Source organism: Ascaphus truei, chromosome 4 (genome assembly GCF_040206685.1).
Source record: "Ascaphus truei isolate aAscTru1 chromosome 4, aAscTru1.hap1, whole genome shotgun sequence".
NCBI lineage: Eukaryota > Metazoa > Chordata > Amphibia > Anura > Ascaphidae > Ascaphus > Ascaphus truei.
This window is the reverse complement of record NC_134486.1, coordinates 56,186,172-56,213,755: the sequence shown is the minus strand read 5'-3', so window position 1 is coordinate 56,213,755 and position 27,584 is coordinate 56,186,172. Positions and strand designations below refer to the sequence as shown.

The 27,584-nt window shown below is 39.8% G+C and overlaps 1 protein-coding gene across 4 annotated transcripts in view; it reads left to right on the top strand.

The window, feature by feature from the left end:
* The window catches only part of SRBD1 (S1 RNA binding domain 1), a 181,309-nt gene that overhangs the window by 91,360 nt on the left and 62,365 nt on the right, over positions 1 to 27,584 (top strand). For all 4 annotated transcript variants that reach the window (XM_075595801.1, XM_075595802.1, XM_075595799.1 and 1 more), the window contains exon 18: positions 20,936 to 21,018. In XM_075595801.1, the coding sequence (XP_075451916.1) occupies positions 20,936 to 21,018 (83 nt within the window). The remainder of the gene's footprint in view (positions 1 to 20,935; positions 21,019 to 27,584) is intronic.

Sequence of the window (27,584 nt, the reverse complement as noted above, 5' to 3'; positions counted from 1 at the left end):
GCACCTTCAATGTATGGATTGCAGAGATTAACTTCCTGATAGCTACATGTCCCATAGCTGTAAATCACATAGCAAGAAGGGACAAAATAAAGACTCTAGTTAGGCAGTTTATGGATTGCTTCATGTCGTTACTGAAGAAGACCTTTGGATCCGTGACATCAGAAACCGCTGCCTTCACACACGAAGGCTTTTAGTACCAGTAAAGAGGAGGAGTCTACTCTGCTGTTTTTGAAGATTGAGAATCTAATTTGGATACGGACTCAGAGGAGAAAAGCGAGATCAGAAAAGTCCTCTAGAAGTGATACCCTCTCTGGTACAACAAGGTGTATCAAGAAACTTTAACATACATCTGTCAGATGTGCCAGAAAAGGGAGTTCCGTAGTTGACACGATTTAATAAAATTTACGTCTTCTCTAAATTAGTTACAGAGTTAAAAGGTGGTCACCGGGGCATCCAAACAAATTACCAATCTGGTAGGGGATGGTTCAACCTTCAGTAATCTGATGGAACAGAAGGTGGATTCAACTTTAAGACAAAAATTCTGTAGTCCAGCTATTCTGTCCGCTTTATTAACAAGACCTTTTATGCGATGCATCATTTAATCTGACCAGTCTAGCAGCACGGGAGGGTTGGCGTGTTCTGTAGTTGCCAAATGAGCAAACTGGCAGAGATGTTGGTTGGAGAATGCTCCTTCACCAGGCAGGGTAAGTGATGGTGGGACTGTGTGCAGGGGTTTAGTACAGAGGCAAAGAGAGGGGCAATGATAAAGAAATATATATTTACATTTTTTTAATTTTATTGTACGGACTTGTATAGTAGTATAATAATTAGGCAGAGAAAAGCCACCCATGTCCTTGACCAGCGCATTATCATGTCTGTTATACCCTAACCCTAGAGATGGGCGAACCAGTCCAAATCCGTGCCCTGGATTTTCGTGGATTATTTAGACCAAATCTACCAATCCTTTTTCTAGAAAAACTATTCCAGATACAACTGGTACTGGTCAAACTATGGACTACATGACCGGGATAGCCCACTGGGTATCAATTTCAAGCAGCAGCAGCCGCCTCCTCTGCTACCACAGGTTTAAAGAAGTCATTCACAGACAAGCTGCTTTATGTATTGCTGACTTTATATTTAGAAGCATAACAGTGTCAAACTCTTGGCTAAACCGAATATCATTGTAACCGGATGTATTCCCACAGGGGAAGAGCAAGGTGGTGCACTGCTAAAGATGGAAGCTGGATCGCGAAAAAAAGTAATTTATTCCATCATGGCGACACAATAAAAATCGGGGAACAGTAGAGAAGCTCTAACGCGTTTCGCGCTGAATATCATTGTAAAATGGCTGACCCCTCTTGGCGTTTTCTAAGGCTTCATAATTTCAGGTAATGGAGCAAACTATGTATGTCTACTATGCCTTGGAGACAACATTCCTTGTTTTGCACCCACTATCAATTTGTTCAGAATTTTCTGAAAATATGCAGGTTGCACTGCACTCACCCGTTTGCAATATTCAACTTTTGACATTTCTTCCATGGCGCTGGAACGGAGAGGATCTGGAAAGCAATGCTTCACACTAACTAAAAAATTAAAAAACGTAATCTCCTCTGTGCTCGAATACGAATTCGGGAATCTAAATCTTCAAAGAATAAACTTTTTAATAGCAACTATTGCTATAAAAATTTTCTTTGAATATCTTTATTCCTGAATTTGTATTGGAGTACGGAGATGACTATTTTTACTTTATTTTCTGAAACATGATCCATCTGTACAGAAGATGCTGGCTGTCACACTTAAAATCTCAGAATTTTCAGCAGAAAGTAGAACCTGCTACACCATCAACTGAGACAAGAGGTTGTAAACAAGGTCAAATTCAATACTCTACATGCTTCAGCGACTTCAGGAACAGCACAAAGTTGTCACCAGCTACACAGCATCCCATGAGATAGAGAGGAGGGAGTTCTCTTTCTCCAGCATACTGGAAAATCCCTTGTCTATGAATTACAATTTTTTAGCCTCAGTCAGGTCAGGTCATGCCACACATAAAAGTTCAAAGAAAAGCAGGAGGACTATATTGTCATTGTAGAGGTAAAACTCATTAACTGCATTTTGTTGTTGTTGTTGCAAAAATGCATTTCCTGACTTGGAATTTCTCTATTTGAATTGAACAACTCATTAAAGGCACCTAATCTGCAGAATTTTTCCTGTGAAAATGAACATTTCATCGCCTTTTCCTCAGTAGTGAAAGAATTAATGATTTTTTTTTTAACTTTTTACCTCTACAACGACGATCTGAAAAATTATGGTTCTAGATACCTTGGCTTATTAAGCACCTAATTTCTGTGCTTAATCAGGACACTAGGGTTTCCAGACCATAAAGATCAGAGCAGTACATTTTATTATCCATTCTTGAACTTTGGTTTAAGCCAATCTTGCCTTCTTTCCTTCCACCACACACAGATGTAAACTTCTGCAAATCTTGTTGCCAATGTGTCAGCTCTAAAGTCACATATACTTTGTTCTCCTTCTACTACTGTGTCGTCTTCTGTTAGTAAAAGTATTTATTTGTGCCAGTCAGCAACAAGGACAAAAACAACTCACATATAACCCTGGTGTAATAGTCAAATCGTGCTACAGAAGAAGAAATAAAAGTACATGTCCAAAGATCCTGCTGCGAAGACTAAAACCTACTTTCTAGAATGTCAGAAGATGATTTTAATGATCAAATATGGTGGGAATTAGCCCATTTATATGCTGGGAGGAAAACATAACTATTTGGAGCCCTTTATATAGACTGGCTATGATTTACTTAAGCTGTCCTCTTTTAAGTGTGTACTCTAAAAGAATATTTAGCACTGCAGGCAACCTTGTCCGTGACTGTTCAGTAGGCTACTGTAGCGTAAAAAAATTATATTGAGAAGCTGGTAATCAATATGAACTACAGCATGTTTGAACATAGTCAACATGAAAAGGATCATCGTCACCAGTATAATAATCACACTCAGAGGGCATACACCATTTGAGTCGTGTAGTTGAGATGGACGTGTGTAAACACACAGATGAACTCAGTGAACATTATTTTCACGGCGAAAATGAATGTCTATTAGTTGTATACTAGGAAAAGGCTGTATTTTATACCGCGTTGTGGGATGAACGACTAAACTTAATTGAACAAAATTAATTTCATGGAATGAACCACGGGATAAAACAATTTTGAAACACTTGATTTGTGGAGCTTGTCAGCAAATTGCCCATGTATTCTCAAACTTCAGTTAAAACGGTATTGTTTGGCCAATTTAATTCTCAATAAACACACAAAGCGCATAAAAAAATGTATCGATACAAATTCTCTTTATATGGTAAAAACACAAGTTAAAAACGTACATTGACAATCGGGTATGTCACTCTATAGAGGTCCTCTCTCCACACCAAGGAAACATAGATGTTTGCTGCACAGGTAAGGTAGCCAGATGAAAATTGGGACTCCACGAATAGTTACATAGTAGATGAGGTTGAAAAAAGACATGCGTCCATCAAGTTTGACCTATGCTAAATTTAGACAACAGATACTTTGTCCTGTATCTATACTTACTTATTGATCCAGAGAGAGGCAAACAAAAAACCCCAGTGTCATATCATCCAATGATATTTCATAAGAGGAAAATAAATTCCTTCCGTACTCCAAGAATTGGCAATTGGATTGCTCTCTTGATCAACATCCTTCCCATGTTTACTTATTTCCTATATCTCTGTATACCTTTCTAAAAAAGAAGTCCAACCTTTACCAGTACTCGCCAATAGAGGCCAAGCTAAACCAGCCCTGCTAGTTTGGAAATAGCAGCGTCCTCGTAAGAGCGCCAGGCATTTGACATCACAATGTGATGACCAAAAAAACCTGAACGTGTTTCGCATCACATTCGCTTCGTCAGGGGGTTGGTCTAAGGATCTCAGGGCAGATGTGTATATATAAGATCCTACAACCCGTCTCTTGGAATGGGATCCAATCTGTAAATCTTAGCCCTTCATGTTCATCAACATGGCTAATAAGACTGCATCGGTACAAAACGACACATTTATACAATCATACAAACCGCAATCTACTACATATAAACATATTACAACATAAAGTGCATCCACACAATTGGCAAAAACAGACTTGCTCAAAATACCAAGATGCAACTTATTTATAAATTGAAAGATTGAAATGCATGCTAATAAATTCAATTGGGGACGTTTGGAGACTATATTAGCCAAAAGACTTCTGTATTTGGTTATTTGAGTTCGTTTAATTCATTGAAACCCAATGGTGCTTTTCTCGCTCATCAAATTATTGACAAGAGGAGGGTTGCAATGGCAATCTTGGTGGTGTAGTGGTGGTGGTGGCTGTCATAATTTCATTGGGTGCCCAAATAAGTCAGTACAGGTTTGTGAGCACGATATGTATTATCAATGTGGGTGCAGTGCCAGGCTTGTGCTGTATGTATGATCTAACTTTTATTTGGGACAAAAGGGCGTGAGTGTTTTATTTCCCCCCACTACACCAGGAAAATATTATATACAGGCATACCCCGCATTAACGTACGCAATGGGACCGGAGCATGTATGTAAAGCGAAAATGTACTTAAAGTGAAGCACTACCTTTTTCCCACTTATTGATGCATGTACTGTACTGCAATCATCATATACATGCATAACTAATGTAAATAAGGCATTTGTAACAGGCTTTATAGTCTCCCCGCTTGCGCACACCTTCGGTACAGGTAGGGAGCCGGTATTGCTGTTCAGGACGTGCTGACTGGCGCATGCGTGAGCTGGCGTTTGCCTATTGAGCGAGATGTACTTACTCGCGAGTGTACTTAAAGTGAGTGTCCTTAAACCGGGGTATGCCTGTATGTACAAATCAGCAGCAGTGTCTACTCAAATTAATCGAATGCGAAGTGAGAACTCGAGACCAAACTGCGACCTGAACTGACCCAACTGATCCAGTGCAATCTTGCCCATGGCATATCATGTTTCTTCGGTGACAAGGGAGGGAGGCTCATAGATATATTCCTTCTCCCTCTTCCCTCCCCTCCCCCCCCCTGTGGAAAATGTATACATGATTGTACATAAGTGTTTTGTGACTTGCTACAACAGCAGGTGAGAGCTGGAGACTGAGATGTACAAGCTTAGCTGATGCAAACTGAATGACTTCCATCCTGCCCACGGCATATCATTTCCACTATTGGCACCCACCATCCCTACCCTTATTATTGGTGCCAGTTTCCAACTTGCCAGTGGCATCATTTAATTTTAGTATTTTATTTTATTTTTTGCTGTTTTATTGGGGCCCAAACAGGCTAGCACTCATACAACATTGTGAGCCACAGATGTATCACCCATGTGGGTACAGTGATAGACTTGTCCTGTTTTGTAGGTCTAAACTTTTTCATCTTTGACACGAGTTGGAGGGAAGGAAGACTCAAGGACATACTCCTGTTATTAATTCCCTCCCCCTATGAAAACATAAAAACATGATTGTATGTAATGTTGGTTTGTGACTGCCTTCACGGTAGCGGGGTCTAGTGAAAGGGCAAGTGGTCAAGGCCAAAAAGGTAACAACATCCTTTATGCACTCCATCCCCAATACAATCTAATTTGATTGAATGACCATAGTAGTTTCAATTTCCAACTACTGTAGTAGTCTTTTCATGTCTTAAACTAAGCATGACCTTTTCTACCCAGCATATTTATCCTCAACAAGAATTTGTTGTGTGAAAGAGCAGGTGTACAAGGCCACAAAGTGAACAGCATCCTTTATGCACTCCATCATCAATATAACATACTTGATTTGATTGAATGATCCTAGTAGTCTCCATCTCTGAATACTGTAGTAGTCATCTTCTCTTGTCTTACTTGAAACACCATCCTTCATGCACTTATTCTCCAACATAACATACTTGTATCTGAGGATAGACTTTAATTTGTCATTTATTCTGGGACTCCAATGACATCTTCATTAGGTGTACCAGAAATAGACGGATCTCATCTAATATTTTGGCTGGGCGCTTCATGAATTCTTTTGTAAAATTAGGTACCATTTTCTACCCAGCATGTTTGTCTTTTGCTGCTAAACAAGTTTTTTAATGCATTACACAGGAAGTGCTGAACACTACAAAGTGAACAGCACCTTCATACATACCATCTCCAACATGATTTGATTGCATAGTCTCCACTATGTGTTTTTGTCCTGTCTCACTTGAAAACCACATCCTTCATGCACTCCATCTCCAATATGACATACACAATATAAAATTGTACTTTTGAACGGTCCCCTTTTAACCATAACCAATACTTAAATACCAAGCAAATAACCGCTTGGGATTACATGAGGTTATGATTTTTTTTTAAATATTTTTTTCCTCGTAAATCAAAACAAATTTTAGTAGCAAAACCAAAACCCGGAGGTGCACATCTCTAATACAGAACACGGAAATTGAGTCAATAAAGAAGGGAATGAATGCAAGAAGCAGTGGAGGTTTCTTAGCAGCTGTAGTCTTAAAGAATATCTTTAAAAAATCCTATATGCCAGTTGCATCGACTCTACCTGTGGCTTGCAGTATGAAAACATAACCCAATAGAAAAATTAATTTCCATACACCCAAGGAGTAGTAGCGGTGTACCAAAGTGCACAATATTTTACAAAAATCCCATTATCAAAGTCCATATATGGGAATGACCGTGCATTAACCATCAGATAATCAGATGTATATCTAAAACGAATATAGAAGAGAGGATGGGTTCATCGAAGGATGGGTTGTCATAAACAGTCTGTATATTATCAACATTAAAAACAAGTAAAACATTTTTGTAAACCTGAAAATATGAACGATCCCAGACAGAATATTCCTCTTTCATGAGAAGTAAAACATTTCGTAACCTGGTGGTAACGGCGGTCAACTCTTTCAGCAAAGAGACTGGATCTACGTTTTTACAGATACAAGTCAGACTAGCTGGGGACTCCTGCACACACTGTGTTTGGCTCAAGTTGACTTCTCAGCATTTGACAGCTTGCCGATACATCTGCTAGAGATAAGAGCAGTATTATATTGTTTCAGAGCAGGACTTCAGGTTTTCTGCCAAAAAAACAATTCTAATAAATTGAATCCAGAAAAATAGTCAGAGCAATGCTAGTTCTGGTATCACCAAGGAGACCCTGGTGTCCTATTCCCCTCTCCACATCTTCTCTCGTGGACCAGTCTGGCATCCAGGTAAAGACTACTCAGTGTAGGTGGCAAACTTAGTTTAAAGCAGCAATGCAGTCCCGTAGCATATCTGCATTTAATTAGTGTAATGTTCGTATTTTACCCCCTGAACATGTCTTGCTCTTTAATAAAAAAAACCTACATTTTAACTTCCTGGATGGACACTTCATGTTTAAAATGCTTTTATCTCCAGATAACAGAGCATTGGATACATTTTTTTTTTAATTTAAAAAAAACAAAGAAAAAAAACCCCACATTGATAAGAGGCAATTATAAATCTCTTTAAAAAAAAAAATTGGCAGCATAACCTGCTGCTTTAAAAATCAAGAAGACCGTTTACAGCTTGGGGAGCATTTTTATCTTGTAAGGAAAGTCAAATAGACCTTGACAGGGCCACCAACAGGGGGGGGAGAGCCGGGACAAGTGTCCGGGGCCCGGTAGCTTTACAAAGCAGTTGGGCCCGACCTCTTGTTGCCGCCGGGCCCCGGTTCTCCCACAGCTGCAGGCCTTCCTACTCGCTAACTGGGAGTCGGGCCCAACTGCTTTGTCCGGCTGCCAGCCAGAGGCTTGACACCTGAGACCAGCCCCAAAGTAAGGGTTTATATGTATTGTTTTTTTTTATATGCAAGTATGGATTTTCTTCAATCCGGGATGGAAAAAGGGCTCAGCAAAAGTTCCTTAAACGTACAGATTTCGGCATTGGGGGCATTACTGGGACAAATTGATGGCACTCCATTGGCACAACACCAGGTTCATGTAGGCACACTATGATAAAACCAGCATTTACATAACCATTACAAACTTCAGGTCTACTACTGGCACCAAAAGTGCTGATGAGTCTGCCATGCTAACATAGCAGACTTATCAGCTGTCCATTGGATTTACAGTACTTTATTACAAGGTTGCATTCCTGGTCATAGTTACCTCCATAAGAGTCTTATCTGCAGTTTATGGATATAGCAGTACAGAGGATATTACATCCCTTCCTGTGTAATTTAGTATTGAGGTTTCATTTAAATCTGGAGGTACTCCTACCATTTTTTTTGTCCAAAAAAACCCCCAACTTTTTTTTGTCCAAATCCCAAAAATGAAAGAGTTAATGCTTCATAACCTGAATCACCAAAGAGTGCTTTTCTTACGTGACCCAATACCTTTGGCCTGTTTGGGCACTGCCACTTCCATACAGACTGATGAGGAATATTAGTGCAGCTCCACAGTTAGAGCTGATTCAACAACACCCGGGGGCCCTCTTGCCAGAGACCCTCTGTGGCATGCCGTATTCCGGTTCCCTTAAATACTCAGGACTCCATACCTTCTTTTGGGGATCCTAATTTAAAGGGTACTGTCCCTATTTGCGTACATTTGGGAGAAAGCTCTGTACACAGCAGGAATGTAACTGAAGAATTTGTGTATTTTCCCCTCCTTTTGTACATACTGCTATTGTAATTTCCATGGCTATTGTACTTACATGGCAGTACATGATGCTTTCTCTATAGGAAATGTTCCCTTTATTTTGTGAGTAATAAACAGTATTGTATGGATTTTTTTTGTCGGCTTTAATCCCTCTGCGTGAAGCTTAGGCAATAATACAACACCGTAGCTATGAGGGGTTCCAGGTAGGATATCCTCTCTGCCTACATAACAAGTCCCCACTGATAGGAAGAACGGGTGTCTTCCCAAAATATGTAATAAATGTGTGGAATCAAAAGATCTGGTATCACCTTCCTGTCTACCACTGTGTGTGTGTCCACGGCGTGTAACAACGCGCCTGAGGACCCTTCCCCCTTTTTCAACCATATATTTACACAGAGGCTGGTGAATCACCTCTGAGAGACTCGGGCAGCGGAACTGCATTGTGGAAAGGACTGAAGTGACATATTGAACAGTAGGATATTCCTTTTTGGCGCAACTTCTCTATTTTCCCTAACACTGTGTGTGTGTGTGTGTGTGTGTGTATATAGGGGAAAGACACAAGCTGCTGTTGTAACGCTTGCGCTACCCACGAGCAAGACAGGACCCCGGTACTGAGGTGGGGAAGTATAGAACCACGCATCCACAGCAGCGGAAATGTGTCTGACAGGCGGATTGTCAACGTAGCCGGGTCTGGTTTGGAGAGAGCGGGTTAGTCCAGTTACTTGCCAAGGTCTTGGGATGGATAGGTCAGAATAGTGAAAGTCCGTTAAGCCATGGTCTGGGATTTGAGAGGTACACGTAGTCGAGGGTAAGCCGGGGTCGATATCCAGAGGGGTTCAGTAGTCAAGCCGAGTCGGTACACGTAGAATCCAAAAACTGCAAGAGAGAGTGAGACAAGAGCAAGGCACAACAGATGCAGGAGCACAAAGCTACAACTAGTTATGCTCAGCAATGACTGAGCATGAGCAGGGTATAAGTACTGGCGTGGGCCAATAGAACAGGAGGCGCGGCCCAAGCGAGAGTCGTGATAGGCTGCAGGAGACAAGTGGCATCCGATTAGTTGCCTCGCAGCTGGGTAGCGGTGCATGACGTAACATGAGCGCGCCGGGCGTGAGAGAAGCGCGGCGCATCCGAGGGGCGGAGCTACACTCCGTGGCAGCGTTAGAAGAGCTGCGCGTGCGCACGCGCTGGTGCCAGCGGAGGTCTGTGCGGAGACAGGTAAGGAGGGAACATGTCGCAACGGACGTGTTCCCTGATTCCTTCCAACTGTATTGCATAAAGGCTTAAATGGTAAGTTGAACAATTTTTTAGTTTTTAGTCTCATTTTTAATTGGAAATAGATTTCCAATTTGGATACTGCAAAAACCTGAATACTTGGTATTAGTTCTTGTTTCATAAAACCCAATTCTCAGTTTAAGAAAATTAAGTACTGTATTTTTTCCATTTTTGAACAGTGATTGACTTAAAGCAGCAATACTACTTCACCCCCTTTTTGTTCCCTCTTATTTTTATATGTTAAGCTTGTGACAATGTATAATTCTACATTCTTACCTAAGCTGGCAGTCGTTTAGTGCTCCTTTTACAAATCTGTAAAACTCCTGATTGTGTGCCCAACGAAATGGCCGCCGTCTAACTTTGTGCTGGAGTCTGAAATGCTGCAGCTGATTTGTAACACTATTCCAATAGCAAAAACGGGGGTCCAGAAAGGAAAAGTTGATGACCTGTAAATTATTCACAAAACAGAACCACTAGCAACATTGAGTTGCACAAAGGTAGTCCTCTATTGCATCAGTGCTTTCCGTGTTCCTGTTCCCCAGGTTTTCTATCTTCTATTGCATTGTGGAGATTGCACGTTCCCAGAGGTATACGCTTCCAGGTCGGGTGAAGAGAGTAGCTTATGGCCATTGTGGCAATTATGTATTAATTCATTGACTTTGTTCTATCTGGTTGGGGATATCACTGGCTGTGATTTATTGCGGGAGTGATTGCTCGGGCCACCCTGAGTCTTCACTGGACTGCAACCCAATTTGCTTATATATTCCCCTCCTTCCCTTTCAATACTCAGTGTTTGCTGTATACCCTCATTTTTTCTGGATCATTGCTGGACTCCTTATATAGTACATCAGAGGGCACACTGTCACCAGATTTACATATGTAGCCCTGTTTCCCCCCTCCACTGGGAGATTCTTCAGTCTACTGCATGGTCTGTGTGTGTATGGTGCTGAGACATACCTGTTGGTTCAGGAGAACTGAGTAGCCGCGATGGTAAGAGGCAACAGGACAGGCTTACGATCCCTTGCAAGAGTTTCATTTCATGGTACAGCGCCTCCAGCTGTAGTGGGCTCCCGGGTTTCAGTACATCAGTTCCCACCACAACACCCTTTACCCCTCCTGCCCAGTAACTGACACCCAGGCAGAGGTATATTGAACATGGGTCTTTATTTGGCATCACTGCAGCAGCTCTTCATACAGCACAGTATGATCTCAGATGTCCCAGACTTCTGGAGGGTGCATACCCCAATAGTATTTAGGTATTTAGGTATTTAGTCTTGATGGTCCCCAGGCATAAGCCTGGGGTGGCCAGCTCATCCGCGCAATGGGAGAGACTCACAGCCCATGCTCTCTCCTTCAGCTTCAGAGCAAGACTCCTAAATGTGATACTCCCACTTGGAAGTCTCTAGAAGGGGCGGGCTCATGAACTGTACCTATCCCTTATAGGCTTACACGGGCCATGAGTCACCACCTTACTTCCTTCCCTTACAAGTGGAGCATAAGGGGGTCATTGGCCCATAGATTAACCTGTTACTGCCCTGAACGTACTAGGGGCTTACATAACAGATGCCTTATGGGGGAAAGAGCGGTATTATGGGACATACCCTGTTACACATATAAAATTGACTCCCCTCTCACCTGTACCTATCCTTCATTACTTCCAAATCATTGAATATATGGACATTACATTGTGATCAGTGATGCTGGAATTCTGCTTAAGCTGTGCAGCACTAGCATGGGATTTTTTAGTCTCTTGACTTTTCGATATGTAATACTGTATTACTCAGTGTAAAACATCGTTACAACTTCCAGAGTAAGACAGTGCTGTTTGGATGACGGCAACAGATCTGTTTGTGATACTATGTTGCCAAAGGGCAGAGCTCGAAAAGGTGTGTATCACAGCCTATTTCAAAAGAGGAAGTGGACGTGACTTTCTAAATGGTTGCTTTAGCTTTAGCAACCAAAAGATTATCAGTACATTAAAAAAATAATAGAAAATTGCATTATCAGTTTAAAAAGAAATGCAGACCATAGTATCTAATACTATTAGAACTGATTCATTAAAAAATAAATAAAAAATAAAAAATCCATAGGATTTGTCAAGTTTTGCTGCTTACGCTGTATTCCTTCTTGAGCAGGAATGTCAAATGCTACAAATATTGTATGACTGGCAGAGTTTTCAGGTTGTTGTAATCCGTGTAATTGGCTGAAGGTATTGTTTTGTAAACTTGTATGCTAAGTTTGCTATTCATGGTTTTATACTGTACAAAAATGCATACATTTGTGTTACCTTTTATTTTTTCATTCTGTTTATTTGAAAGTTGTCTAAAAGTAGAACATAGGGAGGAATTGCTGCTTTTGGACCTGTACAGTAATGTCCTCAGTCCGTTATTGCTTCAGTATTTGTGAGCAAAACGATGTTGTATTGAGCCGTCCCATAAACTTGGCAGACCCCTAGTGAAAATGAAGCCAGGTATTTAGTTTAATTGCCATTCTTGCTGCTCGAGGGGCCTGCTTACACATGAAACTAAAAACACTAAAAACAACCACATCACTTTTGGTGAGTTTGAAATGAAGGTTGGCCAAGTGATTCTTATCTGCCATCCATGTCAGTGTTCCTATGCTTCTATTATACAGTAGTACTCTGCATGTCATTCCAATCTGGAAGAGCCTAGCGGGGTCCATTTTGTAACCATTGGTGTTTGACTGTATGTGATTATTTGCTTTCAAAGCTATCTCTCTGAACCAGAATGAAGCTCGGTTATGAACAAACTGTAGTGAAGTCACAAAGGATTCAATGATGGCAGCCAATGCTTTATTTCTATGTGAGCCTCTGTTATTCTTGGCTTTGAAAATGGAAAACCGATTCTCTGACAATCTGTTAAACTTTGTACATAGCAACATTAGTAATAATAGATGAATACATGAAAGTATATTGTTCAGATATGTGCAATGCCTTTTGCTTCATTATAGTTTCAATTAAGAAAGTATTTTAAGCCGGTGACTATTGTTCATCATCCTTTGGGATGCTCTGATGTGATGATCCTGATGAAGGAGCATCCTCTGAGACGTGCTTATTCCACTTCAGTTTCGATTAAAGAAACAGATATTCCAATGGAACCAGAACCGTGGCGAACATTTCCTTGAAAACAATTTGTCATTTTCGACATAAATTCACGTGTTGCCAAAACCGTTTTCTTGAAACATTCCTTAGATTAATATAGGCATAGTTAATCTGTTTGTGAGAAATCCCACTTCCTTGGTTTTACTGTCGATGGGGGGTTAGCATGTTTTTAGGAATCTCCAAATCAGCCTTTTAACAGAATTGTCTTTGCAACTACATGTCAGTAACCGGCAAGCAGGAGAACATTTGACTGCAAATTGCAGACTTTGGAGAGATTATCCTATTGTGTTCTGGGGATAAAGACATTTAAATGGCTTTAACTTCAGATTGTATATTATAGAATAGAACAGATCGTATGACACTAGTTTGGATTTTTCTTCAAGACTTGTCTTGAAGCTGCCATTGTCACTGTATGTTAAACCAACAATAAAAGCTGTGGAAAATCTCTCCTGACCGAGCATTGAACTTAAAAAAATCCAAAAAGCAACAAACTAAAATCAGCATTATACCTGATTAATTTCATTGGAAGTTTTATGTGAAACCAAGATAAAGAAAAATACGTACTGTGAAATGTTAAGTACAAACACTTATCTTAAGTGCAGTGGACGGTACCTTCATTTTTGTTTGTTCATGTCCGTGTATTCATATAAATAAGTAAGTCTAATAAACATCCCAATGTATAATGGTAATGTCAAATCTGCCATGCACATATGGAAACAGTAGATCGTTTTCAGGACTCTAGCAAAGCTGATGGTAGTTGACTCTGAATCTAAAAAGAAGCAACATTCTTAGTTTTACATTGGGTTGTTTCTGTGGAAATAAGTTACATTTTTTTGTGGGGACTGTGAACGAAGGGTTGCATGCTAATCGGGTGTTTCTTCAATGCTTTTCCATTGCTGTCATTGTTTGAGAACCAATCTGGATAAGCTAGCGGAGAGGGGCAGGCACTTTACCTGTACTAGGTTCTGTTTAACACATGGTAACATTACACAAAGTGGGGTAGCTATGGGAAAGAAGACCTCTTACAAATTTCCATTTACCATGTTCGCATACTAACCTGATCTAGGTACCTTATTTTACCATCCAGACATAAACTATGAAGATCTACTTTGTTGAAAGCCTCTCGTATTGGTAAATACCATGAGTTATAGAATAGGGGGGATACTCGCTACAATATACTGTACAAAATTTAAGGAAACTGGCAAGATTACCCGTATATATGCTGGTGCTACTTTTGGAGGAGGTGCACATTCCCTATTCCGCTTCCAAACATGCTAATCTAAAATCATCCAAACACTCTATATTAACCTAATCTAAAATCATCTTGCGCTACATCTGGTAAAGTTTAAAACAATTCATATGTTCTTCGATAGTTGCAATGCATTTAAATAGTCTGTACTGCAGTGCAATTTCTTGGTGGTTTAATTTGAGCATGTCTCTCCATTGTTTGCAGTAGTCTATTCACTACCAATGAAAAAGGCTTGAACAACTATTGAACCCCACATAATTTTGCAGGCTTTCTGCCCTCTGTGTAGTATTTTGTGTGTGTGTCTTCTTCAAGATCATCATTTCATTATTCCAAGTACAACTTTTCTAAGACCTCCTGATGAAATATAGCTTGCGGAGGTAGGTAATTATGGTTCATTACCATAAACAAATATGTTACAATCACTATTTTATAGATCGTATAGTCTGTGTTTCCCTTTCTTTATCTCTTACCCTTGTGTGTAATGTGAATGTTGCAATGTTCTCCATTTCCCCCTCCATTATATGGGCAGGCCAAAGGGAAACTTACTTTTCATCAAACCAATGTATTGCAAGGTAGTACCCTGAGATGTAGATACGGTGGGTGGGGGAAACGGTCAATAGAACAACAATTGAGTTCTTCACAGATGCAGTACTTTGTCTTTTTCAAGATTTCAAAGTGTCTTGTGTTATTGTAAAAGTGACCGGTGAGTTACTCTAATAAAAATGACCTTTCCGCCTGTAAAAACTCTATGCACACTATTACATTCATAAAGAACTCTCTTGTTGGTCCATTAAAAGGTATACCGTTTGTGACGAATCCGAGAAACTAAAAAAGGAAATGTTTGCTTCAAGGATTGTTAAATAAAAAAGGAACGGAACCAATTGCTATGCAAGGTTGTTTCCAACATGTTTCTTTGTGTGCTAAATGGAACGGTGCCTTTATTGATTTCAAATCTACAGCCTGCCATAAATACTTTCATCCTGGCTGCTGTAGATTTGAATTGACTTGGTATTTATGGTGCAAATGAAGATTAAGTGACTAGTGAGGAGACCACTTATGTCCCATATGAAATGGATATTGCCTGCAGAAAATGTACTGTATTGACAACATAACTGTATCCCTTATTGAATTGTCATTTTGCTTGGAAGGATTACTGTCTTGTAATGTCTGTAAACACCCCTCGTGTTCTATGCATACTACATTTCTCTTGGTTTTGAATCATGATATCTGGCTATTACCCGCGTTTGATGGCAACTCTATATTTTCTGCATCTAGGTATGCTTGTATTTTTCATGTATGTTTTTACTAACCCTTTAAGTGCCAGAGTGCCACAGCCCCTCCGGTACTCGCGATCACAGGACCGCTTTCCCGGAGCAGATGACCGAACAGAAGGGGAGGAGTCGTCCTCCTTCCTTTCCAGTTACTGATAGATCCACAGGAGCACAGAATGCGATCTACACTAGAAAAACGAGCAGGAACTTTGACATAGCCACTATATCATGGGGCCCCTGGAGTGCCAGACCCTTTGACTTAGGAGCTACATCTCAAGGGAACCCAAAGGATTCAAATAACTATAGACTAAAGCAATGGTGTCCTTGTTGAACTCGGAAACAAAACTTTTCAGTCAAACTGACATCATTAAAAAACTTTTTATTGCAGAAAGAAAGCACAATGTTTTGCGGCACTAAGGCCCCTTCGTCAAATGTAGTAGTATTCATATACCAACAATTGAGTTTAAATATCCTAGATGTGCAACACAGAATGGCCCTCCCCCTCTTTGTAACGCCATTACTAGTACTGACATAGCTCATGAATATTTATGAGTATTAGCGTTACAACATTTGGACACAATAATAAACTGGCACACAAATGTCTAATCTAATAATTATGATATATATATATATATATATATATATATATATATATATATATATCTATATCATTAAAAACTACTTCCATCCAACTCAATGTTCCAACGTAACCATACATGTATTGTGCAATATTCCTTTTAACCATACATGTACTGTGCAAACAAGCTAATAAATATGTGCATGAATAAAACTTTGTGTCAGAACAGGACAGGACGAGAAAAGATATATAATCAAGAAGAAATGATGCACACTTAATATATACACGAACTCCTAAAACGCAAAGGCTTAAGTGTCAGACCTTCCCTAAATATAATATGGCTCATGGTCAAGAACAATAAAGTATAATATATTTTATGACATGTACAGTATAACCTTTTTATTGATGTTTTGTCAAATCTAAGTGCATGCTTAAGCAATATACGAATTTCAAGAAATAAAATGATATACGTGATAACTTTTAACCATACATCTAAAGCCACACAAATATTACTAGAACGGCAATATTGATACTCCCAATACAAAATATCAATACTACATTTTAAGTTTTACTCCCCCCAAAATTATCTAACACCCACCTTTAATACATGGGTCATACTAGAAAGCCTGAATTAATTCAAAATATAAACATGTATACAATAATCACAGGTGCAAGCTTCTATATTGTAGATTTTATTCTCTTCTTAAAGCTTGCAGAGAGCGTACAGCCTATATTCACCCAAATGGGCTGATTTATAGACATTCTGGTATCCCCTGAGAGATTCTGTATTTATAATATAGAATCCTTGTTATGGTAAACCAATGAGCAAAGCTTCCCTACTATAGTGGGCTTACATCTACTATCTGTAGATCCTAAAGGTTACCGATTTGCAAGTCAATATTCCATCCTTCTGGACTGGTCTCCCTATTATGAGATGTCCAAAGCGATCTACATATATTATTGAGAATCATCAACAAATGGGTTAAGCTTACCTGATAAAAGGGGCTTCTTCCTACTATCCGTAGCCCCCCCATGTTTACAGGACAAAAAAGGGTTCTAACCAGATTAGCCAAGTAAGTATGTAAAATAATGATTATTCATGCCTGATGGGGCAACAGGTCCCAATCGCAAGGTCCAACAAGCCTCTCATTGCAAAATGTTTCTATTTCCACCCCTCATAGCGCCTGCAACCTGTTCTAATACAAAAAGCCTAAATTGAGATAGATTATGTCCATCATTTTTAAATGTTATGCCACCAGCGACTCCTTCGCCAGAAGTATGTTTTTACTACTGTATGTTCATAAATCCTCTGCTTAGCTGTTCTTGTTGTCTGTCTGACAGACGGCCATATGGATATTTGAGAGCATACACAGCGAATGAGGTATCCTAGGTAAAACATTTTCTTATTATTATTGCCTTTCCAGTAAGTGGGTGGTTATTAAACATCACCTAACGCCATTACAATGACTGCAACTCAAATACAATCAAGGAAAACCAAGAAAAAAAGCACTGGTGCGCACCAAGGTAGGGGTATGATAATGTAATATAACAACAATAATGTAAAAACTTACATATAATTAAAACTTAATTCATCTCCATGTCTGAACGATATCCTCATCTGTTAGGCTCCACTGTAGATCAGGTGGGGGGGGGGGCGAATCCAATTCCTTACAGGTAACAGTCCCGCGCGCTGGGGCTGGCCTTGTAGCACTCGCGGCAGTCTCACCGCCGTGTGTATCGGCGTGGTGTGTGACGAAGTGCGCATGCGTGGAAAAGAAGCCCCCTATAGCCGTCCGTGGATTCCTGTCCGTTTGAGTAATCACGAGCGGAATGAACACACTTGAGTGTATGCCAGCCACCAAGATTAAGGTAAGCTGGTTACACAATTTGCGACGCCTTTCGTATAACAGGCCTGATGAAGTATACCAGTTATATGAAACGCGTCGCGAATTGTGTAACCAGCTGGCCTGTGGGATGCTCTCAAAGACTGCACTTGGTCTATGGGAATATCTTCACTTAAACCAACAGATTTTTGGTAGCTGGTCTTGAAGCAGCCAAAAATTTAACTTTTTTGACTATACTAGGAGTTCACCAGATGGGCAAACTTTGCCAGTGGTATGAAAATGACAAGCATATTGATAATTATGGCGATCTTGGCAAATTCAACCCGTTCGCAGCACACAATAATAAGACAGTGCTAATACTTCACGCTTAGTGTTACCACAAAGGAAGGCAAGGATGTGCTCAGGGTAGAAAGATTTGTGTTTCTGGCAGGATTTTGTCCTCATGCTTGTTGATATTCTTTTATATCTGTAGGTCTTCAGTTATTTGGTATACCAGCTCTTGAGGGACTAGCTTCAACATCAGTGGTAGGCAACAGCAAATTGGGGGGGAAAAAAATCTTACATGCGCTAACACCTAAATTATGCTTCGTAAAGGGTTATATGGGAAAAGTCCTGTGGTCTTGAATATCAGTCCATACTGGGTAGAATAAGGTTCGCTATAGGGGTGGGTGCTTCTTTCTTCCTAGAGGCGTTTCAGACCTCCTGTGATCCAACGGATCCTGTAGCAGAAAAGTGTGCTCTTCTACTCCCTCTTTTTAGGCAACACAATTTAGCTGCGGCCCCACAGCCCTCAAAAGAGCTGCAGATGATCAGATCTGTGTGTATATATGTGTATAGAGTGCACATTCAGAAGGGACATTGCAGCCAGGGGTAGGAGCTTCTCAGCGGCCCGTGCAGTCCGCTTTTACGTGCCAGTACACTGATGAACTGTCCATCACCTCTCCTTAAACTGGAAACTAGTGCTTAGCCCTGTCATTAGAGACCTGAGAGGTTGGGAAAAGTCTACAATAAGCAATATATTTACTCCCTCTGAACTTAAAAGAGAGCGGGCTGCAGGGTTGGCCAGTGGTTGAGTGGCCGCAGCGACCCTCTTTCCGCCTGTTGCCCACCAATGGATTAGATGGCCCTCTGTATTTTCTTGCCTCTAACACATTGTGCAGTATGAAACATGAAGTAGTGCTTCAGTCATTTGAACTTTACAGCTTTAAGCTTTACAGAGCTTTGACAGAATATGGATAGGCAATTAAGTGTATATTATTTATTATATTCCCACTAAGGTCATCTTGGAACAACTACTTGGTTTTTTAAGTTGCATATATACATTTCCATTGGGGGAAACAAAAAGTCCTGCAGGTTATTACAATTTATATTTAGAAACTTTGGCTTCGCATGTAGAACACATCATTTAGGTTCTAGAAAAAATGGTATTTACAGATGTTCTGAAATGGCAGTATTTAGTGCTTAGAAAAAGCAAAGGTTTTTTGCAGCCGCGTGTAAAGTTTATTCCTCACATATTACATTTAATACTGGCTCTTGTTTAGAATAGAGCAGATTTGAATGCAGTTGCTATGTACACATTATACCTCATTTGCCCATTGTTCCACTAAACAAATAATACATGCAGCCTATTCTTGCACGAGCGGTAATCACCCATTGTCATTTGAAGATCAACCTCGGCAAATAGCCAAATCTCAGATCCGTAATGAAGATCGGATAATGTCACATTCTGAACAAGAGACGCCATATTGTCTGTATATGCAGTAACTGTATAAGGTAGATGCTAGCACCTAAATAGTTAACAGAACTACGAAGGAACTTGAACTGTTACCATCATGACTGTAGTTCTCTGCTCATAACTAAGAAATGCCTGTGCAAGACATACAAGATGCTGTCCATCGTTCTCTGAATAACTACTGCACCGACACACTTTATTCGAGCAAATACCCAGTATGTACCTGGCAGATACCTGGAATGCGCCGCTCCTCACCTCTGACAAGCCCCGTTGCGTTTGCCTTCCCAGCCTGGGTACATGCCTGGCTGACGGGCGGCTGATCTGTTAAATGATAATGATTAGGATTTAATAGGCTGCAATGCTTCGCGTGTCTACCAGATGCCATAAATTCATGAATTGTAATGCAGTATATATATATATATACTGTGCAGTATTGCAGCCAGCGGGAATAAAATGCTTCAATCCCTGCCTGGAAAATAACCCAATGCACTCGGGCAGAAAACAGTCACAAACCTCAATACACCCGGGTATACCCGAATTCGTGGGACTAGCCAAGCTCGAATAAAGTGTGTCGCCAGTGTATACAATTCGATCCGTTGACTGAGGTGTGATACACCTAGTTTCACGTAACAATAACGATTTGACTTGATTCTGTTTTTGCTTTTGCTGTTATATTCTGTGCTGTGGACCAATGTATTGCTGATCTATTCAGCAGCAAGTGGATGACATGTTAAAATAACTACATTGGGGTGACCTGTCACGTTGCGTATCGTTGATCTACCAAAATCTTCTTGTTAATCCTTTGTATAGTGGTCACAACATGTACAATGTATACAGTACAATTCAACTACACCCGGAATATTTTATTTCAAGTTATCTAGGAAGCATACAGTATGGTTATGTCTTGGTTATTGGCAAATATATATTTTCAAAATATCAATGCAAATGAAAATTGTTCTAAACCCCACAATGTGCTTTTGCATCTGTAGTGCGTTTGAAATATTAACAACTACTTTGTATTTTTCTGTGCTGTCGCATTTACATTATCAGAAGGGGATTCCCAAACATTAAACGTCTGCTTTAAATGAACATCATTTAGATGAAAAGATATTACGTTCTCTGAACTAGGAAATCACTAACTCCAAGTGATTATATGGTCCTGCTTTTCGCATAAAACCACGCTTGTTTTCCAATTCTGTTTTCCAGTTTCCATAGCAAGACGTGTACAGGATCCATTAGCTGAGCTTGTGAAAATTGAGCCCAAACACATTGGAGTTGGAATGTACCAGGTAAGGTAATGCAAACCATTTAATCTTGGTAATCCATCACTTTTGAACAGCACCAAAACATTGCTTTGTAATTAAGTGTCAAGCAGTTAAATGTGTATTTTTTTATTTTTTTTTAAGATTTTGCGTGGAGTTGGTGAATTGACAAAATATTCTGTGTTCATTGGATTATTTTTTTTCCATCCCCCCTGGCTTTAACGTTTTGTGATTCAGGTTTGCAAATGGCTGTAGCCAGATTTATAGTCTATTAAAAGCATTAGATCAGGCCCGTAACATGATCTTGAGAGCCTTCTCTTTTTCACATCATTACAGCCCTGGGGTTTTAGCTCTTTGTGTAAAGCAGTACAAGATATTGATCCTATACACTCAAGTTCTAGGTCCGCGTCATTGTCTGCATTCTTTGTTCTGCACGTTTGTATCAAAGGTCTGAACGATTTGTCTAAATGTGCTTTTTTTTTTTTTTTAACATTTAGTACTGTTAAAAACATAGGACTTGGTAGCCGATACGTTATTGATTAAAGAACTAGTTGCTGTTTACATTTTAGTATGAACTGTAATAAGCCTTTAAATAATTGCCCTTTTTGTCTATTTGTTTCTGGAATAATGTTGTATGTTTGCTAAAGTGTAAAAAAAATTAGGGATCCCATTGGTTGTATAATTATAAATAGTTGGGGTCATGCTTAGATATCAAAATACATAGAAAAGCTGACATTAATATTGGAGAATATTATTGATGGTAAAAATCTTTTCCATTTTTCTTATGTGCGCTAGTGCTTTGGTAGACAACTTCAAGTTGCCTAGAAAAAAGGCAACCGAGTTGGAAGGTGGTGATAAGTAGATCTATTGGGGTTTTTCCAACTCCAGTCCTCAAGGACCAACAAGAGGTCAGGGTTTTAGGATATCCACCTGTGCTGAAGCAGGGATATCCTGAAAACTCGACCTCTTGGTGTCCCTTGAGGACTGGAGTTGGCTACCCCTGTTATAGAGCATGACTGCTACATATCCAGCTCGGAACAAATTAATTGTACATGTCCTATAAGACTTTTGATTCCAACTGTTTTCATGCCTGTGGAAAAAAAAAAAAAAAAAGAACCGCGAGATTGACTAAAACCAACAGAGAATACTCTAAGCGCAGGATGAAAAAAAAAAATCAATTTAAAAATCCAAGAAAGTAAAAATCCAGAGACAAACTGTCCATTCGATTTACTGCCGTCTGTGTAATTTTGTACAAAGGATCCAATTTCGGTATAGTGTAGACATATGATATTGTGGTGATGTTCCATAATGCTAATTGATTAATGGCTAGACACTTTTATGTAATCCTGTGCAATTGTTAACATATTTATTATATGTATTGCAGTACTAAATGGTATACGTGTTCAGATGCATTATTAGTTGTGTTAACTTAATATTTAGCCTTTAAGAACTCTGTTCCTTTGATGAATGTTACTCTTTCAAGAAAGACTTGCTAAAGACGTAGCATGCATGACAAGGTAGAAAAAGAAGGTGAAGTTCATTAGTTTAAAACAGCAGTCCAAGGCCAGGACTTTCCCTTCCACAAATGAGCTTTTGATGGTATAAAGCAATGCTAAATGTTAGTGTACTTTTCTAAACATCAAAAGCTTCCCTCCAACCCCCCCATTGGTGAAACATGTTTAGAAAAAGTATTCAAACCCTACATAAGACTATACTAAATGGGATGCTAGCATCTTAAATTATGAATTCAGTAGAGTGAAATGTAATGTGATGTAATCATGCCAATTAGCTAGTATATACATATATGAATGAATGAAATCAATACGAGAATGAAGATGGGAGGGGAGCACATTTGGAAGAAACAAAGCAATCTTTCACGGAACCCTTCCGCTGTGAGTTTCACCAGTGTATTTTGCCTGTGCACGTGTATGGAAGTTAAACTTGGATACAGGAAGATAATTCAGACGTTTCAGACAACTCAAAGAAGTATGGAGAGATGTATGCTGGTTATGAACCAACGAGCCCGGAAAAATAATTAATGGGTTTGAAGGCATAGTCTACGACATAATTACAAGGGTAAAGAAATTAAAATGGCAGTGGGCCGCACATATCGCAAAAAGAAATGAGTTGTTGGACAAAGATGGTAGTTGACTGGATTCCAAAGAGAGGGGTGGGGGGGGGGGGCTAATTGCATATGTATGTGTATATGTATGTAGTTCTCTTAGTAGGGTATAGCCGGTTTTACTTATCATCATGTTAGAAGGGCGTATCTCTACTCTAACAAGGGTACACTGCTTGTTAGACCACCTCTTATCAATATTGATCTACAGGATGCATTCATAGGCGTCTAACATTACTATCCATATGACTAGGTGACACGTAGTCACCATCATGTCTCCTCCCACTTCTGATTGTATGTCTACATGGGTTTATCCATCCATGTTTTTATTGGTAGCACAATTATGCAATTTCTTGACTTTGAACCGCATTTTTCCACACAGATCTATCTCTCAATATATGTATTCAATGTTTGCCCATGTATTCTCCTGGTATTTTTTACTTTTACTATTATTTGTATTTTTATGTATTATCCATTTTGTAGTTATTAATGCTGTATGTATTACCATGTAGATTCTATCTATCCTATCTATCTAGGAGACTATATTGTCGTGACCCCAGTTAGGTTTGAGGAGTCTGAGTATATTGCATTAGATCCTGCTGTACCAGACTCACCTTGTGTAATGGGCATGTTATTTTTCCATTTAACCTCTGTTATTTTATGTATTATGTACAGTATTATCTATTTCACACTTTCTGATAGTGTCCCCTTTGCCTAATCTCTGTATGTTATGTATGCACCAATGTTACTAGTCTTATGTTGTGCTGATATTTTGTATGCCTGTCCGTTGTATCAGCACCAATATTTAGTATGTAACAGTGATATACTCCTCTTTTGCGCTTTCCTTCCCACTTCTATGATGTCTGCCCATGTCCATGTGACACCATTAGAATGTATTTTAATTGTTTTATTGAAGTATGCATTATAATGTACTGGATCTTTAGGGGGTATTCCTCTGAAAGTGCTGTTAAGACACTCCAGGTCCGTCTTTTCTATATCATACTTCAGACCAAACGTAGCCAAACTTGTGGTGGTTGTCATTTCATATTCGCCACATTCTTGCATTGGTCACAATAGCGTCGCTATCGCGAGTCCTGACACCTGCCGTGTTGCGCCCCTCTCTGTCTAACACCTCCCGCTCCCTCCTGTTCTTCCGCACCTCTTTGTCCACACCCCCACCTCTCTCCCCTTCCCCCAATAAACACTGTCATGGGAGACCAGTACTTTTAATACCTTTTACCACCAGGATAACTAACGATCACCAGACAGGACACAATAATTGAATAAAGAGTTGATTCTGGCAATCCCGCAAACATACAAAATCACAGTGAAACACTCACCAACTGGGGTTCTGGGGGGAAGTCTCTAGCCTCAACTAGGTGCAGGAGCCTGCTTCAGAAGGCTTATCCCGTCCGCTTCACGTCCCAGACTTCTCTGGCGCTTCTCCGATGGGATCAGTGCTTGTGTATGCTCTTTTACACAAAGCACTTTTAAATTTCCCGCCCGCGTGTCTCAGATCAGCTCTAAACTGTGTCTGGTTCTCTTCCCCGGCCGCGCTCCTTACATAGACCCCGATGGCTATCCTTAACATAGAGCAGGAGCCGGCAACCAATCAGAGTGCGGATCGTGAGGTAGCAGCCAATCATAGGACGAGGGCTCGCCCGGCTAAACCAATGGGGAAAGGGGGCCACTGTGGTGCTCAGCTGCCAGTACAGGAAACTTCTGGAAATTAATTGAACTGAGAAAAGATAGCTTCACATTGTATGGGGTTGTTATTAAGGTCTGTTACGGGTCAACGCTCCTGAACTAGCATTGAATTAAGTCTGGTGCGTTAACCCCTAATGAACTTTTGTGAATCTGCCTCTTAATCCTTAGGGTAAATGCCAAACATGAAAATCTTGTATAGCTTTGTCTTTTGGCCCTGCATGAATTTATTAAAACCACTTTGAATTTATTCAAAAGATCAATCCCAGACATTATTTGTAACTACTAAATGTATCTAATATTTGTGTTTAATGTAGATCTGGCAGCTACTTTTACTATATATGTACTAGTTCAGTTAGCAAAACATTTTTCAAAATTTGCTTTTAAAGATGAAATTCAGATCTTCAATCAACTTTTCAGTTATTCAGCAATTAGAACAATATAAACCTGCTGTAAATTTTGTTCCAGTTGGTAACTCTCGTCACTCATATGTTGGATGAATTGAAAGAAAGATACAGTACTGTGTAATTCTCTAGTTCCATTGGTTCTGCATGGTATATTTAAGCTTTGGGAAACTATAGGAATTATTTTTAAATGTTTTCACCTGATAAGATGGACATGTTTTAAAATTAGAGTTCAGCTTAGCTGGCCAAAGTGTTTTGTACAAAGCATACTACTGTCCAAATTTGAATCATGAACCGGTGCTATGTTCCTGAAAGTTACATTAAACACTTTAGTTTCTGCTCAGTAAAGTGTGCGTACCATTATCTATCTATTAAAATGAATGCATATTACATGTGCCTATTAAAGATAATGCTCACCACATATAATAGATAAACGTATTTGTCTCAAACCTACTGCAGATGTTTAGTTATCCTAACACAAGACGGTTACATATCTACAGTAACTAAACAACTAGCACCAGGGAACGCTTCCCGACACACAGCGTACAGCAGTCTCCTCAATCTCACCAGCATATTTGGCCCTGCAAGTGTTGCTGTTTCTTATATCTCTACCTTCAGCTGAGTAGGTGTACAGTACCATACATACTGTATCATCCAGTGTTGGTACAAGGTATACAATCCTCATTATAACTACTACACAACCAAATCCTATTGACTGAAGACAAATAATTGATTACTTATTACACCACTAGTGTAAGTTTCCTTCATGGCTGGGATTTATGCAAATATTCAACTGATATTAATATATACTGTATATATATATATATATATATATATATATATATATATATATTTAAAGGTTATATGCCAGTGTGCATACTGTATATCTATTACACATAACACCCCCAAATACACAACAACCCCCCCCCCAAAAAAAAAAATATTACCATTTTTATAATGCAGACAATCTTTATTCTGGTGCATTCGTGCCAATTGAAGACAGGTTTTTTTTTACAATTCTTTCACACTACATAATATATTTGGAGTATTCTTTTTTTACAAGGTGGCCCAAGATGGAGAGCCTCATTGTGTTTTTTTTGTTGTCTAAATATTATTTAATGTAGTTTCAAATGAAATGCAGAAACTTTTTAAACAATGAGAAATATCCGTTGCTCAGTTGTCAGCTGGATAATGAAACCCTATCCCTTAGTGCGTGACGACACAACTGAATGCTAGACATGGACTGCATTTCTACAAAAAGCGAATGGGGCCTCTTTATCTTGGGCCACCCTGTACTTGCCATGCTGAGACCACACAAAACTAATGCAGTGAGTATGCTGGAATGTATTCTGGTACTTGTGGATAATGGTGCCAAATGTACTGCAAGTGTGCCAGGGATTACTAAAGCTGTAAGTGTTTAAGGGAAAATATTTAGATGAGTGAGAGAGACAATATGTGTGAATTTGGACACTGGAACGTCCTAAAAAAGGAAAATGGATCTGCTCGGCTTAAATGTGCAATCCATGGTAGCCGAACCAAATAATTTTGTAAATAATTTAACAAGCTTATTTTGGATTCCTTAAACAATTATGCTTTAAGCAAACATTTGGCTCCTTTTTTGTTTCTTTGGAAATTGAGCATAAAACACTTTTCTCTGAATAAAGGATTGTTTGTCAATTAAGTGTTTCTTCTATCCTTCTCAGAGAGCCAATAAAAGTAAGGGAAGAGGAGAAAGCAGATTTTGCCTAGGATTAACATATAGTGACATCACACAAAACGGAGTAGCTAAAAACCATTGTCACGGCACCCGACGGAGGGTCGGAGCCGGGATAGTTCTCTCATGCCCTGCAGCGTCCCTGGCTGGGCGACCCCACGAGTCTGACCTGACTTCTGGTTGGCCGGTGGGCTCACTATCCTGCGTTGCCCTTCCTGCACTGAATGTTTCTAGTAGCCCCTCCCCACCACCCACTCTCAAAATTTCATAAACCGCGGTGCCGGACACGGTCTGCCGCCATCTCGGGGGTGGGGACGGTCCATGCTTCTGAATGGGTCCCCGCAGTGTAAATCCTCCAGTGATGTGCCCCCAATGTCACAATGTCATGTGATTTCGAAGTATAAGTTAGAGTGAAGGGGGGGGGGGGGTATTGGAGTGATGAAACGGGGGAGGCCTTCTGGGAGAAATGGTAAGCGAGAAAAGGTTAACAGAATGGGGAAAGTATAAAGGGTGAGAGGATAAGGTAACAGGAGACCAAGAAATCCATTCCATTAAAATCCCAACCTTTTGATGGGTGTTTAGAAAGCTGCAGAAGAATGCAAAATGGTAAAATGGTTCCTTGTTCCTTTTCTGTGGTTTTGACAGATTTGAT